The sequence below is a fragment of the Taeniopygia guttata genome, chromosome 1 (assembly GCF_048771995.1).
Source record: "Taeniopygia guttata chromosome 1, bTaeGut7.mat, whole genome shotgun sequence".
Classification (NCBI taxonomy): Eukaryota; Metazoa; Chordata; class Aves; order Passeriformes; family Estrildidae; genus Taeniopygia; species Taeniopygia guttata.
This window is the reverse complement of record NC_133024.1, coordinates 70,731,782-70,748,559: the sequence shown is the minus strand read 5'-3', so window position 1 is coordinate 70,748,559 and position 16,778 is coordinate 70,731,782. Positions and strand designations below refer to the sequence as shown.

At 37.5% G+C, this 16,778-nt stretch overlaps 1 protein-coding gene across 5 annotated transcripts in view; it reads right to left on the bottom strand.

The window, feature by feature from the left end:
- The window catches only part of PSPC1 (paraspeckle component 1), a 55,918-nt gene extending 39,899 nt beyond the window's left edge, over positions 1-16,019 (bottom strand). For 3 of the 5 annotated variants that reach the window (XR_001122654.5, XM_002190786.6, XM_030275773.4), the window contains exons 1-6: positions 15,519-16,018; positions 13,603-13,904; positions 11,053-11,148; positions 9,877-10,073; positions 6,256-6,340; positions 5,293-5,401 (exon numbers count right to left, since the gene is read on the bottom strand). Coding sequence is in view for 2 of the 5 variants with exons in the window: in XM_002190786.6 (XP_002190822.2) it covers positions 5,293-5,401; positions 6,256-6,340; positions 9,877-10,073; positions 11,053-11,148; positions 13,603-13,904; positions 15,519-15,899 (1,170 nt within the window). In the remaining 3 variants the exon portion in view is untranslated. Of the gene's footprint in view, positions 1-5,292; positions 5,402-6,255; positions 6,341-9,876; positions 10,074-11,052; positions 11,149-13,602; positions 13,905-15,518 lie in introns of all 5 variants that reach the window. The other 2 variants (XR_003961034.4, XR_003961045.4) reach the window with 2 other exon arrangements.
- Positions 16,020-16,778: the final 759 nt, after the last annotated feature.

The window sequence follows — 16,778 nt, the reverse complement described above, 5'->3', positions numbered from 1 at the left end:
TAAATAGTTTTTTCTACCTGACAATGTAATTAAAAGCTGAAAATAATTTATTTAGTTGCTGAAAATAATATAAATTGAATAATTTAAGGCTTGTTAAGGAAGTATTATTTTTGCCCAAAGCAACAAATTTAGCATCTGAAACACCAAGGAACAGAAGAAATGCATGACTTAAGAATCTGTCTACTGATGTGTATCACTCATGAAAAAATAAACATAATTTAGTGTTACGGCCAGAACTAGGACTGCACACAAAACCACAAACTGCTTATTTATAGAATGCTTGCTCAAAGGTCTATCCTATGTTGATTTATGCATAGAAAGAAACTTGATCACTGAAGTAAAACCACTGCCAAGAACAGCAGGAGTATTTTGTCAGGTTGGTGCATTTATGATTTGTCTCTTTCCAAGTCAGTTTTACCTTAAAAAGCCTTTAAGGTGTCACACATGAACTATGTATACCAGACTGTATTCCAATTCATCATGCCCAATCATGCTCTACAGAAGAGCTTTTATAAAGCAGCAAGAAACTGAGATTTTTTTCATACAAACTCACACAACTTCACCACTGTTAGCTTCATCAAGTATACGAGGTTGTCAGGATAAGATAACCAACATTAATTGTTAGAAAACTTATAAAATTTGAAAATATTCTTAGAAACGTTTCATTAATTTATTATTAAGACAGGGAATCTGTCTTCGTTTAGAGTTAGGTAAGAAACAATTTACCATTCAGTGAGAATTCCAACTGCTTACATTACTGGAGCTTTTGAGCACAATGCTATGAGAAGATAGGATCAAAATACAGTTCTATTAACTTAAACAGGCAAGAAGTGCAAAAATCTAGTCCTGAATTACTGAAGTTCAAGGAAATCTAACTGACAGTCTTGTTTAAAATATGCCTAATGCTTAACTTGCAAGTGAACTTAGAAGTGAGGGATAAAACATGCCTCAATAGGGCTCCAAACAGTGAGAAATGGAAAATTACATTTATAAACTGCTCCAAAGGACCAAACTCTTAGAACAAAAACTGTGTTGTAATGGCATTCCTGAAGCTATAAACATCATTGCTATTCTGCAATGTGCTTTTTTACTTTCTTGCTCTTATCTGTCTTACAGTTTTTGATCCAAGTCCACTACAATCCCTGCTCTTGAAGCATCTGCACTGCTTTAGTAGCTGACATTTTATGCTGATAATTACTCAACATATTTGAGAGCAATGCTTCTGCAAGAAAAACTAAAGGAAAGCAAAACAACATCTAGAAATAATTCCTGAAAAGACTATGAGATTCAGAAGAAAAATATTTAATGTACTAAGTCTTACATGAAAAAAACAGCAAGCATTCAGAAATTGAAACTGATGAACACTCAGGAAACAGCCCCTTACACATTCAAAAAGGGGTTTTCCTTGGAGGGAAGTGGGCAAGGATGTCCAAAAATCTCAATTCCCTCTTCAAACTACCATTAAGAATAGAGGTTAAGTTTAAGGCTGGTATTGCAGCTATTGTCTCACTAAGTACTATACCCACCCAACACTATTTCACAGTGTTACTACAGAAGTAAATCCATCCACACAAAACCAGGACTCCAACTCTTACATATTTTTGGTCTCTGTTTTAGACACGTAGAAACTATTTTAATACACTAAATCCAAGACACTAAGTTGCTGACACAAATAAAAGCAGGTCTTGGAACAAGAATTATTTTGTAGAATGCCTGTGATTGAGATTCAACAATGTAAATCAAAGCAAGCCATCCATAACTGGATAATAACCACTACATGTCTGAGTAATTAATGTATTACTGGCACTCAGAAGTATTTTCTATTTAAAAAATATTTCTGCCGTTGCAAAATAAATCACCATCATCAAGTTCCTCTTTCAGCCAGAAGAATGTATGCAAAACAAAAATTAGCAAAATACTACTGGAAAATTAGTTCCCCAATTAAGTTACTGTGAAATCAGAATGCATATAAATTACTGAGCTATAACAGCACATTTCAACTAACTGACTTTTAGAAAGGAAGGGCAAAACCCTAAACAATATGAAAGTGTTAATTCATAATGTATCTAGTAGAGATCACACAACTATATTAATAAATTGTTTAAGCATCACCAGGCTGCCCATTAGATTAACAATCAATGCAATCGAATTTCTAACGTTCATCATCACCAGCAACAACAAAGCTTCAGGAAAAGAAATCCTCTCACAGAAAATATTGTTATCATCTATCAAAATCAAGTAACTGCTAGCTGCATTAAACTTGATTACAAGATGTCTTTCAAAAGTAGTTATATTTTTTAAAAATCCAAGTTTAATGAGTTAGGGAAAAGATACAGATAGAAACTTTCAATGGGAAAGCCTAATACTGCAGCCTTACATGAGAGGGTCCAACTGTGGTTGCCATTGCACTTACCATTTATCTTCCTGTTTTAGACTGACCAGAAAAAAGTGAGAGGGTATAAGTGAAGGAAGCTTACTTTTCAAAGCTTTTAAGAAACAAAAACAATGATTAGAAACAATTATTATTGTCCTTCTAAATACATTTTTGGGAGAAGATTTCAATATGTTTTAAGTGTAATTCCGGAAGAGTTTATCAAGACTTGATAAGGTAAAAAAGTATCCAACAGCATCAAAAAATGCAATTCTCACCAAGAGTCAACTTTCAGCTTCTGAAAATAGAGAATCACTTTCTCAATATATGTACAGTGGTATCTGAGAGTAGAAGTAAGTGCAAGATGGAATCTGTTCACAGTAAACGAGTATTAGTAAAAACAAATAAAAATTTATTAGTTGTATAAGAAATTCTAAGTTGAAATCAGATTTTATGTGTCATTTTGCAATCTGCAGAAGAGCCTTAGTTTTACTCTGCTGCAAAATGCAAAGGCTTTTTCAATTCCCATTCACACTTTATAACTACAGTTATCTAAAAACATCTTAAAACAAGCATTTATAAAATGATAGGCATGCTCAGCCACACAAGTGCCCTGATTAGAAACTGTTGCTAAAGAAAGTAAACACATCACTTGCCATTTTGTTTCCATTTTTCCTCTTTTAAAGAGCATTAGAAGTAAAACCTAAGTCAAGACATAACCAGAATACTAAAGGCTAGTCCTGAGACTACATATTTTCATGTATCATTGTATATGCCACTTCAATTTCATATGATGTTTAAAAAAAAATACCTGTACTATATAGTCCTTTAAATATAAGTTAAAACATTTTTGGTTGGGTCGTTACTGCAAAATTACATCTATATATTCTTGCAGTGTATTAATTAGGTCCAGATAAACACAATTTCAGTAATGCATGAGAGTGGAAAAGCTACACTCTTCCAAAGCAGTCTTCCACCTTTCACCTCCAAAGAATTTGATGTATAAAAGTCATAAAAATTATGCATAGTGATTGAAATGCTTTCCATTTGAACCACTCTTCTTCCCTTCTCATCCTACATTTTTGCCAAGTCCAGCACAACAACTTTAACAATTTCTATTCATATAGGTTTTGGAATTTAAAAATGTAGATAAGCAACAAGGATGGACAAACTGTGGCAAGCAATTTAAGCACAGAAACTAAATATTATTATCTCAAGACAGATGTAAAAATAAACCAGTAAAGGCTGTAGTGGCCAATATTATCTAGTTTTCCCCACTCCAAGCTGCAGAATACAGGCCACAACTCCCTAACAGCAATAGAATCTGAGGGAGCTACTGCCATCCCACAGCTTCGGGTTGGCTCGCCAGCTTGCTATTACTGCAGCTCTCTGCAGCAAGAAGCACGGGTCTCACAGAGGAGCCAGGAGGATTTGACAAGCAGCTTACAGGGTCAGAAAGTCAGGCAACCCCAAAGATGCTACATTAAGTGATATGAAATTTCACATTTGGCACTATAGAGTCATCAGTAAGCGCTATTTCTAAATTACATGAGACGACTGTTACATGCTATTTCCCCAATTATGTTTAGTAATATTTGGAACACACTAAAGGACAGTATGAATTCTGAATTCTTGGTCTTCATTTCCCTGAAGAAAAGATGTACTGAAAGCAGTTTTCTTTTAGAGTGAGAACATATGGAATTAAATTACCATCTGTTTTTGCACACAAGTCCCTCAAAACAAAGTGAGCAAAAACAAATTGCACCTCTTAATAAAAATCAAAGGAACTATTTTGCTTCCTCCCCATCTTTACTAAAAACACTAAGGGCAGATGAGGGGAAAAATGTCCTGCTGAGAACAGAAAACCATTTCTTTTCTAACATCTCTCAGGATGTCTCAGAACATGCATAATAAATTCTTTGCAACCCTATAGAAAATTTCATGGTATAGAATGTAAACCAGGTTTTCCTTCCACGGGAATAGCTGAGAAACTAGCAGTTCATTTATGATTGATGTGTGAAGTTGCACCTGTGAAGGGGAGCAAAATCCCCTCCTGCACACTACAGTTGTGTTAATAATGTAAAAGAGCATTGTTTGAATTGCTTATTCATTATTTCTTCACTAGGAATAGCTGCACTAGTAAAAGGTATTGTACTCAAGAGAAACTATAGCATTTGCAACATAGTTTGCATTCACTGAACTGATCTGGTCAGTAGAGAAAAGTCATACCCTTTGACCAAAATAATTTACAATATGACTCCTCTGATAGCACCATTTTGTTAGTCCTGCAGGATGAGTCTTCAGAGGCATACCTAAATTACTAATATAAATAATGTACAGATTATAGCGAGGACAAATTTCCCCTCACTTTTATAGTCTTTCAATCTCCTTTAGTAATGATTTGGATGTTCTCCTCATCTACCTTTAAGCAGGGTCAAAAGGGAGAGTGATTTTACATTCCATATGAAATTAATATTGCCCTTCTTGTTTCTAAAAACTTTCTTAATAAATTAAGCATAAATCAAAACCAGTAATTCAAACAATCTTAGCAGCATGAACTGGTTTAAAATTTAAACCTTAAGGCAGGGTAGGGCACATCAGGATGGGTGATTCCTACCACCTCCCACTTAGAAAAACTATTTTACAGAAACATTTCAATTCCCAAGTAAAAAAAATTAGTATCTGAACACCTTCACTTAAGAGAAGTGTTACATCACCAGCTTGTAGGAAAAATAAGAGTGATGTCATCATATGAAAGAGTAACTACACTACTGAGTATGTAGCAATTCACTCAGGGGAACAATGAAAATACTGAAGTGAAAACAGCCAACACGAAGATGCCAGTTCAATAACTAGTATAAAAATAATGTAATGAAAGAATTATTTTGCAATTTGGACTTTCACCATAGAATTGTACTTACATTGTCCATGAAATTTGGTTTAAATCCTCCCTCCTGCTGTCGTCGCAATTCCTCCTGTTCCCTCTGGCGTAGCATCTCTTCTTCACGACGTCTGTGTTCTTCTTCATGTCTAGGATATTTTTCAAAATTATGTCAGCTTAGTCTATTGATCTGTTCAGGCTTGCACTCAGCCTCGGAGGTAAGATCAAGCATATAAACAAAATTGGACATGATTTACTTTTTACATAGTGCAAGGCACTAGTCTACTCAACTTGATGACTTTGAGTACTTTTGAAGTTTTGGTTTGTTTTTCTTTTACTGGAGTACAAGTAATTTCAAAACCAATACAATTCTATATGTACTCTTCCAGCTATATATCAATAAACAGGTTAAAATATTCCAGTTTTTATGAAGCCACTATGGATTAAAACATTTCAACAGTGCCAAAAGACATGGTTTTTAATTCTGAGATGTGTTTGTACTGTTCCTTTTATCTTTCTGACATTTATTGTAATATTTAACAAAAAGTATAAATCAATATGATGAGACAGGTCTATTTTCTTAAACTTTAGAAGAGGCATTAAAACAATTATTTGCATAAATCAAATCCTAAAAGAAAAATTGTTTTCAACATACCAGAATATGTTTGATGCTATGATTCTTCATGCAAATCGCCTGCCCATAAAATTTAGAAGCATGTTCCTATCTATTACAGCAATGCTTCAGTCATGTTAAAATAAATATGAAACAAAAAAATAGGCTAAGACATTTCTATACTATTTAGAAATCTCAGAAATTTACAACAAAACTAGCAGACCTGAAATAAGTAAAAAAATCAAGCAACACTTGAAAACAATCTTTTATGTTGTATTATATTATCAGAAACATCACACATTATGCTTTTGAGAGGCAAGTTTAGCTAACATATCTAAATTTATGCAGGCCCACAGTGGCCACACCTCTGCACAGTGGAAGACAAAATACCTCAATTGTATCTGCTTGCGTTTTTGAAGTTCTTGGTTTCGAAGTTCTTCCAAGCGCCTCAATTCTTCCTGACGACGCATGAGATCTAGCAGGATTAAAAGTGCATTTAAATATAAAAGCTGCCAATCAACCATGTGGCAACACAAAAATTATTACTGTCAGATTGCAATTCTAACATTCAAGTTTTTAAACCAAATTTTCAATGCATTTAACTCATCTCTTTCCATAAAGCTAAGTCTAGTATTTGAAAAAAATACCGGATCTGTGGCTTACAAACATAGAAAGGTACAAAATGGGCAACGCCTCCAAAGCAGGTTATGGAAACAGAAATTTCAAGCTCTCAAAGCAAAGGAAAAAAAACTCTCAATCCCTTAAATCATATCCTGGTTTTACATCTAGGACATGGCATCAATTTTCTCACAATGCTGTACACTGCTAAAGTCACACTACTAAGAAAACCACTACAATATTTATGGACTTTTATGCTCTCCACTACCTGCTGCAGACCTCTACATGGCACACATCAGAGAAAGAGAAGCCATATGAACTTCAGGTGCATGAAGTCTGAACCTCCATGAAGATCTGTCATGACACTGCTTACAGCAACTTGCAAATGACTATTCTTTTAACCTCACAAAAAAGGTACAGCCATAGCCTCCTATGAAGCACTTAAAATGCCCTTAAAAAGCAGGGCATAACTCACAGTAATTACTTTTGCTGACCAGTCACATTATTGATTTCTGCCTGGAAATTTATGCTTTCTTCAATTAATAATAATTTTACCATTTGTTAGAAAGCACGTTTTTTTATTGTTTAAATAAACATTATATTATTTATAGAAACCACAAGCAACATTTTCCCATACCATCCATTGCATGCCTTTTATGCTTTAGTTCAACTGTTCTGCACATTTTATCTATGCATTTCTCCACTATACTAATTAAAATATCTTTTTAGTTATGCAAATCAGTTTCCTCAAACTTGTACACAACACTATCCACTGTGGGCTAAGATGTTTCCTTTTCAGTTCTTTATTCTTCCAAATTTATACAGCATTGCCTATTTCTTGTGCACACAGGACCAGGATTTCCTACTTTCTCTCTACCACTATAATTTTCTGTCCTTTGCTCTTAAGGTGTAGCTCTCTACTTTTCTCACTGTTCTCCTAATTTTTCCCATAGCATAGTTTATTGCCTTTCTGGAAATTGTTAACATATTAAAAATACAATATAGCAAATTATGATTCAGTATCTTGGCAGAAAGCCTTACTAAGCCAGATGGAAACACAGAAATAGAGGTACACACTCTATACAAGAGCCATTCATATTAAAAGACCTGTAATGATGGTAATTCTTGATTGACAGGCCCTCTCTGTGAACAGAAAAAATCTGCACTAAAGCAGTTTTTTTTTTTAAAGAAAACAAACAGAAAGCATTATTATTAGCCTCTGCACTTTCTTGTACTTGTAAAAGGGCAAGGGCTTTGTTTTAGCTTCAACCTCCTACATAGCAGACAGCAGAAGGTGAAGGTGTTCCCTCGCCTCAGAAGTTAATCCTACAAGCTGGAATTCCAACTCCACAAAGACTTTAAAGCAGTTTTAGCTGCTGATTTTTCATGTTCTAAAGATGAAAAATAAATGCCAGGTTTCCATATAATTGATGCAAAATTAAGCTTCTGTTTAAATTCAGTCACATTTTCCAGTATTTTCATAATATATTTAACCATCATTATGAGAGAATATTTACAAATGTTTGATGCATACCACCAGTACATACATCAGAAATACCATGCAATTTACTTACACATGGAAATATGTATTCTGCTTTACAAATTACTTCTGATCCAGTCTGTCAAAATATGACACTTCAAAGTGAAAAATTGCGCATACCAAAAGAATTAAATCTACCTTCAGAATTAATATCACAGCACAAAAAACTGAGTACTCAAACCAACATGTTCTGGAGTTCCAGTCCTACTAGCTCTCATGTTTTAACACAACCTTCACTTGCTAGAGTATATGGACCAGTAAGCTCATCCTTCATCCTATCTTCTTTTTAACTCCTACACAACTAAAACATGACATTTTACATTTTATTTCATAATGACTTCAATACATCTTTGACTTCATGCACCAGGGATACAAAAGTATTAATTCTAGGTTCTGGTTCCTTAGAAACTTCATTGCATCTTTCTACACAATCCTGTGATGCAATTAATATAATCAATATTCTTGGCATGGCATGAACTTAGACCCACACTGTTCAGAACAACAAGAGGAAGCTAATTTGAAAAGAAGTACAAGTGAAATTACCTTCTTATTTTCATGCATGCTGAAGAATTGAGAAGACTAAAACAGAAGGAATACTTACTAATCTCTAGAGCTCTGAAAATCAAGTGTTGGCAAATAACTAAGAAGAAATCTGTCTTAAGAAAATTCTGAGTTATCTGATACCAAAGAGGTACTTTGCTAACCAAACTGTGAGGAGGAAAAGCCCTCCTCATATGCTAAAAGAAACATGTTTTCTCACTAGAATAGTAGTAGCACATGCTTTCATGTTTTAGTGGCTCTCTAATGGCAGGAATAATTCTCTCTTTTTTCATATAAAGCTGACATTAAACAAATATTCAAAAAGCAGAGTATCTTTTCCTTCATGTTGTCCTTAAAAAAACCTCTACTATCTAAAAACACATCAACCTTGATGTTTTCCATTAAGTGCTCTTCTATCTTAATGAAGAGGCCACTGTAATCTTGTCTCAGTTTAACACATAATTAAGACATGAATGTAAGAGAAAGTAATCTCTCACCTTGCCCTCAAGTACAGGCAACAGGTGAATAAATTCAAAGGAAATTAAAGAGCATGAGTTCTGGAACTACACAATTAGCATTGTTAAATATTAACAGTTAGTTAAGTCAACAGTAGATTTAGCCAACCTGTAACTTAAGCACTGAACCATCTTTACAAATCTCAGTCACGCATACACACAAAATTACAGTTTGTGTCTAACTGCTGAGGGAGGGCTGTCAGAAGCATTCTTGGATCATATTAACATGCACATTCCTCACCTCTAATATACACCTGTGCTTACAAGGAAGCATAATGCTTCAACTGTTTTTCTTGGAAAATTAACCAAGAAACAGTTGTCATTTCAGGTGCTGCAGCATCTATTTGGCATTTTGAAGCAGTTTTCTATGCTATAACACTCTGTATAAGACCTTATGCTTTTCATGTTATTATATAGGTATGCTTTTATGTTATTATCTTCTGCATAAGACCTTCTGCTCAGTACAAGACCTTATAAAAACAGCATGGCTTCACACTGGGAGTACATGTGCCTATTCAGGAAAAACAGACTAAGTAAACTTTTTACTAAAGATAAATTTAGGAAGTGAAGAAAACAGACTTAGGCAATCACCTCTTTATCAGATTCTTAATTAATTTCTGCAAATCATCAAGAAATATGTGCACAGAGAAGTATTCCTTCCTTTTGCTCAGTTAAATGCACTTAATTAAATGGTGACCAGACAAATGTCCAAGTATACAGCTCAATATGCTATATAGTAAAAAAAAAAAAATTATCTGTGACACAACAATTCAATACTGGTAGATGATCTGGTTTTACCTTGCCTCATCAGCATTAGCTGATGCTCGTGTCTAGCTGCTTCCATTTCTGCCTCAAGTTTCTCTTTGGCTTCTCTAATGTTCCTATCAACCTGTTCACGCTGCTGCTTTTCCATCTCATCAAGAGCTTTCCACCGTGAAGCATACTCAAACTCAAATGTGCCAGGCTGAGCAAAGCGTGGAGGCTGTTCTCTTTCCCTAATAAAAATTTTGCAGTAAAAATGTACAGAAGGACACATTTAGATCAACAGCTGTAACTGCCAGAGAACATACACACAATCACTTCAAGTGTAGATCTAGCTTTTTACCAACCTGTCAGATGACTACATTCTAAACCAGACAAAGCTTAACTCAGACATTACAATAAATAAAAAGAAAATTTTCCAAAAACTGCCCAATATTCGATTTATTTAATTTTAAGATAAAAATTTGTATTGACATCAATACAAAACACTAAGCTGCAACACTATATTAACAGTGTTCAGCTTTCTAAATCAAGCAGTTATTTAAGTATGTGTCAATGCCTACTAGACAGCCCAGAATATTAGCCAGAATCCGTAACCATTAAATGAGCCCACATTTCCCATTCTAACACTAATATTGTACCTAACAGTGACAAATTGTTATGTAGTATTCTACAGTCTTATCAAAATAAACATTTTAGATTCAAGCAACATAAATGGCAAATTACAATATTAAAAATTAGTATTTTCAGATTAGGGGACCTCTGTCTCATGATTCACTTTCTCATGTCATGCACAAAGTTTTACCTCAACAGTGGAAGCTACAAAGATTTACACACCAGGGAGGCTGCAAACAGTTACAGGGCTATTCAGAGAACATAAAGATCTGTGGGTATTCAAAATCTCAACAGGATTAGACCACACCCCTAATCCATAAATTACTATAGTTTGCTGGCAACAAGCTCCCACTGACTGCAGTGTAGGCCAAGAATCTCTCTATTACACTAAACTCTTAGACTAACAAGCCAAGCCTGAATTTTACCATGATTAGGAAATTTGGGAAGGTCCTGTTTAATCCTTTGACACAAAACAGCACAACATACAAAAAGCACTACTTCCTGCTACACAAACTCAAAATAAAAGTCAGTGTATATTTACAAAGATAACTAAGTACATAAGTAATGTTTTATAAAAAAAGGCTAACCACAACTTACTTGTGGTACTGTTGTGTTTTTTGCATTAGTTTCTCAGGGAGTCCATCTTCATCGTCAAATTGCTCCATTGGTTCCACAACAACAGGTCGAGGTGTTCTGGAAAACATTTTCAATTTAATAACTGAATCATTAAAGAAGCAGTTACAACTTATTTTAGCATTTTGAAGAAACACTCCAGAAAGTTAACATGTAATTCCTGTGTCTTGTCTTAAATCACAGAATTCCAATGAATCCCAATCTTAAGAATTACCTTAATAATTGTTTTAATGGCCAAATTCAGCTATTCTGCCTAGAAATCACAACTTACTTGACACAGTTCTGCTTGCTATTTTAAAATACCAAAACCATCTACCAATAATTACAAAATACATAGGAAGGACCTACCTTTCTGTTTATATCAGAGGTACCACAGAGGCCATGATCGTACTGGGAAAGCAACATACCCAAAACAGAGCAGCACAACCTATTCCTATTTCTACTGACTTCCTACAACTTAGTTCTTCTGCAAGTTATTCTACAACTGAAATCAGCTTGATAATTTGGTATTAATATTACAGCAATAATTAGAAAAAACATTTGTGTATAAGTTATTTAAAATCCATTATTTGAACAACCACATAGTCACAAATCAGAATCCTAACTGAAAAGCTGAAAACAGCTTCCTTGATATGTAGTAACCAGAGGCAAGTATGAGCCAAAGAGAGCAGTGCAAAAACTCTGAATTGCATAAAAAGCTCTTTGCATCAGTCTTGGGAGCAGAGTTTACAAAATACAGAGTATTTTCTGTGCATTATTTTCAAGACACCAGCACTCTTTTATTGTGTTCCATGGCTTTATTTCACTTTGTAGACCTTCCCCTACTGCCCCAGTCTCTCATCAGAAAAAAAAAAACAACCAAACCAATGACCCACAACATATTTTACTCTGTGCACCAAGTTCACACCGAAGTCCAGAATCAAAGGCCACAACTCAGCAACTGTTTTTTCTGATGCCATCTGCATTTAAATTGCTGACAGTTCTGCTATTTAAATGCAACTGAACCGTGGTGTTAACAAGTTATGATGTAAAAGAACAATGTTAAAACCCTAATTTTGAATGTCTAGTTTTGATACATTTAAACAGGACCTGGAAGATGTTCTGATTAGGCAAAAAGTTTTCAGTTAAAAGGTAAAACTTAGGACTCTGAAGCAGTACATCAAAGTAGATGGCAGCAGATTCATACTAATTATCTACGCATTACGGAACATGTCACCTAAGCAAGTAAGTGCTCAAGTGCTCTTTATTCACTCAGGCCATGGTTACATGGTCATTTCAATACAACTGATCTATCTAGCTGGCAAAACAAGAATACACTCCCCTCATATCCCAGCTTCTTTTTCCCTGCCACATCTCTCATGCCAAGAACAGCACTAATGGAACACTGAACTACATTACTTCTCTTGTTTGGCTCACCGGGCTTCCATTACGTTACTAATGCCAAGAAAACCCTGGGAATTGGAACAATTTGCTGGCACCTCCCAGAAACAGTAAAGATGTAGTCAGATTGAATTTACTATGTAACCATCAAATCAATTCAATAGCACACAGGATTGGGAGTTCCAGACCCCTTACTCACCTGCCAACTTCTGGCAGCATTTTCTCCTGCCTTATTCTCTGCTGGGCCTGACATTATCAAGCACATTCCTGAGCTTGAAGAGACTGGAATGGCCCCCCATGGAAATGAATGCTTTTCTGTTATTTTAGCAAGCACAAGTGGCTCATGGAAGTGTCATGAAGTTCAAGAATAGCACAGCCAGGGCAGGAAAAGAACTGCAAAATCACAGCCTTATTTTCCCAATGAGAATCACAGAAATAAAAATAAATCATAAATATGTATCATTTCACACCTTTTTTAAGAAAGCATTTAAAAATGTCACTTGTGACTGTGTAAAGTACAGCAATTAACAACTCTCTTTGGCAAGTACAGAAATAGGAGATGCTTGCTATTTGCAAGCTTGCTTGTCCTTGAAATAGATTGTTTTCCAAACATCAAGCATATAAACCTCTTCAGAATCTCAGTCTTCATTTTAAAACAGTGAGACAATCCTGGCCTTACAAGCCACAGATAATTTTTGGGATATGAACACTTTCTTTAGTCTACAGAAATATCAATGTGACGCACTGATTTGTTAAGAAACAAAGAATATTATTTTGTCACTTTGTTACTGGGATCAGGAAGAGTGCAATCAATGAAAATAAAATCTCAACAGAAAATGCCTTATTATACAGAGAAGGAAAAGTAATACTGCATATGAACAAGAAAAAAATCCAGAATTTTGCTCTCAGACTCTCATATGGTAGTAAGAAATCTTATAAACAGTAAGCAGAGAAAGATGGTTTTCTTAAAAAAATCAAGAGTATTTGTGGTATTCATGCAAAACACTTAAATTTCTAACCTCATGGCTTTCAGAATTTGAAAACAAAATAAGAACTAGGGAACACCATGAATGCAATTTTTGCTCACAACAGGAAGATATACTCACAAAATCAAACAAAAATCTGTGAACTTACGTTGTAAGTAAGAATGCCCCATCACTGCACCTTTCTAGAGCTTTCCGTGCTGGAGGTTTTGCTGCAAACTCTACAAAACCTTTCCCTGTAGCTCTGCCGCGGTCATCAACTACAACAACCGCTCTTTCCACGGGCCCAAATTGCGAGAATGCTTGTTCCAGCAGCTCATTGGAAACCACAGGTGACAGATTCTTTACAGTTAAGGCAGCTCCATGTGTAGCAAATCGAATTCGAAGTGGTCTGCTCTTCAAAATAGTACCATCAAGTTCTGCCTTTGCTATTTCAGCCAGGGTCCTGGATTCCTTTATAAAAATATAAAATATCTTATATCTTTTCTTTTCAAAGACAGTAAGTATCACTTTTGTGTGCCCTCCCCGAAAAGTAGCAAACTCATTTTCCTTCACTTGAGCATACTGGCACCAGGATCTTTCAACTTGTTTCCCCCTCAGTCAAAAAAACAAACCAAACCAATAACAACAAAAAAAAAAAACAACAATCAAACCAACAAGGTCCCTGTCCTCTGATTGAAAACAAAAAAATATGCATTCATTACCCCCTATGGTTTATTTATTCTAAAACCAACACAGGAGTAAATTTTTTGATGCACATTAGAAGATTTAACAAATTCTCATTATGATGATGCTGCTCTATAAAGGTTTTGAGTAAAGCTGGAAAGTTGATGCTTTTCACGTTTACCTACTCAAATGTTTATATTCTGCATCGTTAGCTCCCAGCAGCAGGAAACAGTATTCAAACATTACCCTATAGGATCTAAGGTATTTTGGGTTGGGTTTTTGTTTTGCTTTTAAATAAGTGAAAATATCGCACTTGCTCTCAATGGATGTCCAATTCAACATTCATCAAGAAATTATGAAATTACCTGCTTTGCTCATCTATTCATTCGTCTCACATGAATGGGCTTTCTGCACCCATATCCATGAGACAGTGTAAATCAACCTTTCTTCTCACTTCAAAAATATTCACCACGTTTGAAACCTGCAATCCCTGACATTTAAGGAAATTCTTTATATATTTCTTCACAGTTCAACTGGGTAGGCAAGCTGTTAAAATATATATATAGCTATTTCCTAAACGTAATGAAGAAGAGAACTTCACATAAAAACTCTAATTTCTATTACAGACAAAAATGAGTAACGAGATGTAAGTATATCTCACTTCCTCCATAAAATTGCTATTTCAGGACGGGGAATTCTCAGGGTAAAAGATGCGTGGCAGAATGCCACAAGTATTTTAAGACGACAACCGAAGAGAAAAAACCCTACCCAGTAAAATATATGGAAAAATCATTACTAAATACCTAAAGCACTCTAAATCTATTCCCAGAATGATAAAAATCTGTGCATTTTAAACAGAGCAATCGTGAAAACTAATCTTGCATAACATTTAAATACAGTAACATAAACTTTTCGAATTATTCGGTTTTCTGCATGCTTAAGTCGAGCATGTTAAATCAAATACTGTATTAACCCTAAAAATCTCGTTTTATCTGGGCACAAGTAATTTAAACAACCCGCGGTCCGCAACCTTTTAAATTCCGTGATTTTGTTCCGCGTCCACGATGTGCGACCACCTGTATTTCGAAACAATCCTGCCCATTCTTTAAAATTAACTGTATTAAATGCCATGGGACGAGACGGGGACCGAAACGCCAGGGGCTGAGAGGATTACTCTGAATGCAGAGGTTCGGCTCGGATGTGTAGAGGCGAACACGGGAGGAGAAAGAGGGAAGAGGCGGGGGGACTGCGCTAGCAGGGAGGAGGAGAAGCAGATGGTGCCTTTTTTTACACCCGCCGAAATGGAGGGGAAGGCGGCGGGGGGCAAGGGACCGAAGCCTCCCGCTTTCAGAGACGCCCCGGGGTGACGGGGCAGCCCCAGGGGTCCGCCCGGATCCTCACCAGGCGGATGAAGCCGAAGCCACGGTCCCGATTGATGAAGACCTCGCTGGGCTCCCCGTAGCGCTCGAAAAGGCGCTTGAAATCCTCCTCGGTGATATCAGTAGGCAGATTCCCCACGAACAGCCGGCAACGCTGCGTGTAGCTCTTCTCGCCAGGTTTGAGAAAGCTCTTGATATCGATGGTGAACCCAACCTCCTGCTCCTCATCTCCGCCACCTTCTTTGCTCGGCACCAGAGCCATGGCCGCCGCCGCCTCACTCTCCCCTTCTAGGCCGCGCAATCCTTTCAGGTTGCCGCCGCCGCCGCCCCCCACCATGCCCAGCGGCACCGCTGGGGAGCTGTTTTCGATCCGCACTTGCTTCAAGTTCCTATTCGCGGCCATATCCGCTCCTTCCTCGCGGGTTCTCCCTCGGGGGACGCGGAACCCTGCTCAGTATCCGCCGCCTCCGACCCTCAGCCAATTCAAAATGGCGCCGCCGCCAAACCCCGCGAGTTGTGCCGTCCCCGCGGGAAGCCCCGCCCCGGCCCCGGCCCCGCTCCCGCTCCCCCTCACGGCCGCCGCCGCTGCCGCCCCCGCTGCCGCCCCCCCTCAGCTCCGGCCCCCCCTCAGCTCCGGCGCACCGCCTGCCCCGGGCCACGGAGACCCGTCTTTCCCCCGCTAAAGACAGATGTGCGGCTGCCCTGCCGCGCCGTGTTAGAGCAGTGGTCTCCTCTGCAGAGGAGCCCCGCGCTGGGGTCTCTCCCAGGGAAAGCAGCTGGGCGGGATGCCCTGGGGGAGTCCGGTCGCTGCGGAAGAGGGAGGCAGGCGTGACACAAGAGACACTGAGGCGGCGGCGGGGACAGCCGAGGGAGTCACAAAACCGCAGAATCAATCAGGTTGGAAAACACCTCTTGAGGTCATCGAATCCAACCTGTGTCTGAACGCTGTCTTGTCAACCAGACCACGGCGCTGAGTGCCACGTCCTGTCTTTCCTTAAACATCTCCAGGGAAAGTAATTCCACCACCACACTGGGCAGCCCATTCCAATGTCTAATTACCCATTCTGTGAAGAGATTTTTCCTGATGTCCAACCTAAACCTGTCCTGATGCAGCTCGATGCTATGTCCTCTTGTCCTATGACCTGTTGCCTGGCAGAAGAGGCCCAGCCCCACCTGGCTGCACCCTCCTTGCAGGCAGTTGCAGAGAGTGATGAGGTCCCCCCTGAGCCTCCTTTTCTCCAGGCTAAACACCCCCAGCTCCCTCAGCTGCTCCTCACAGGAA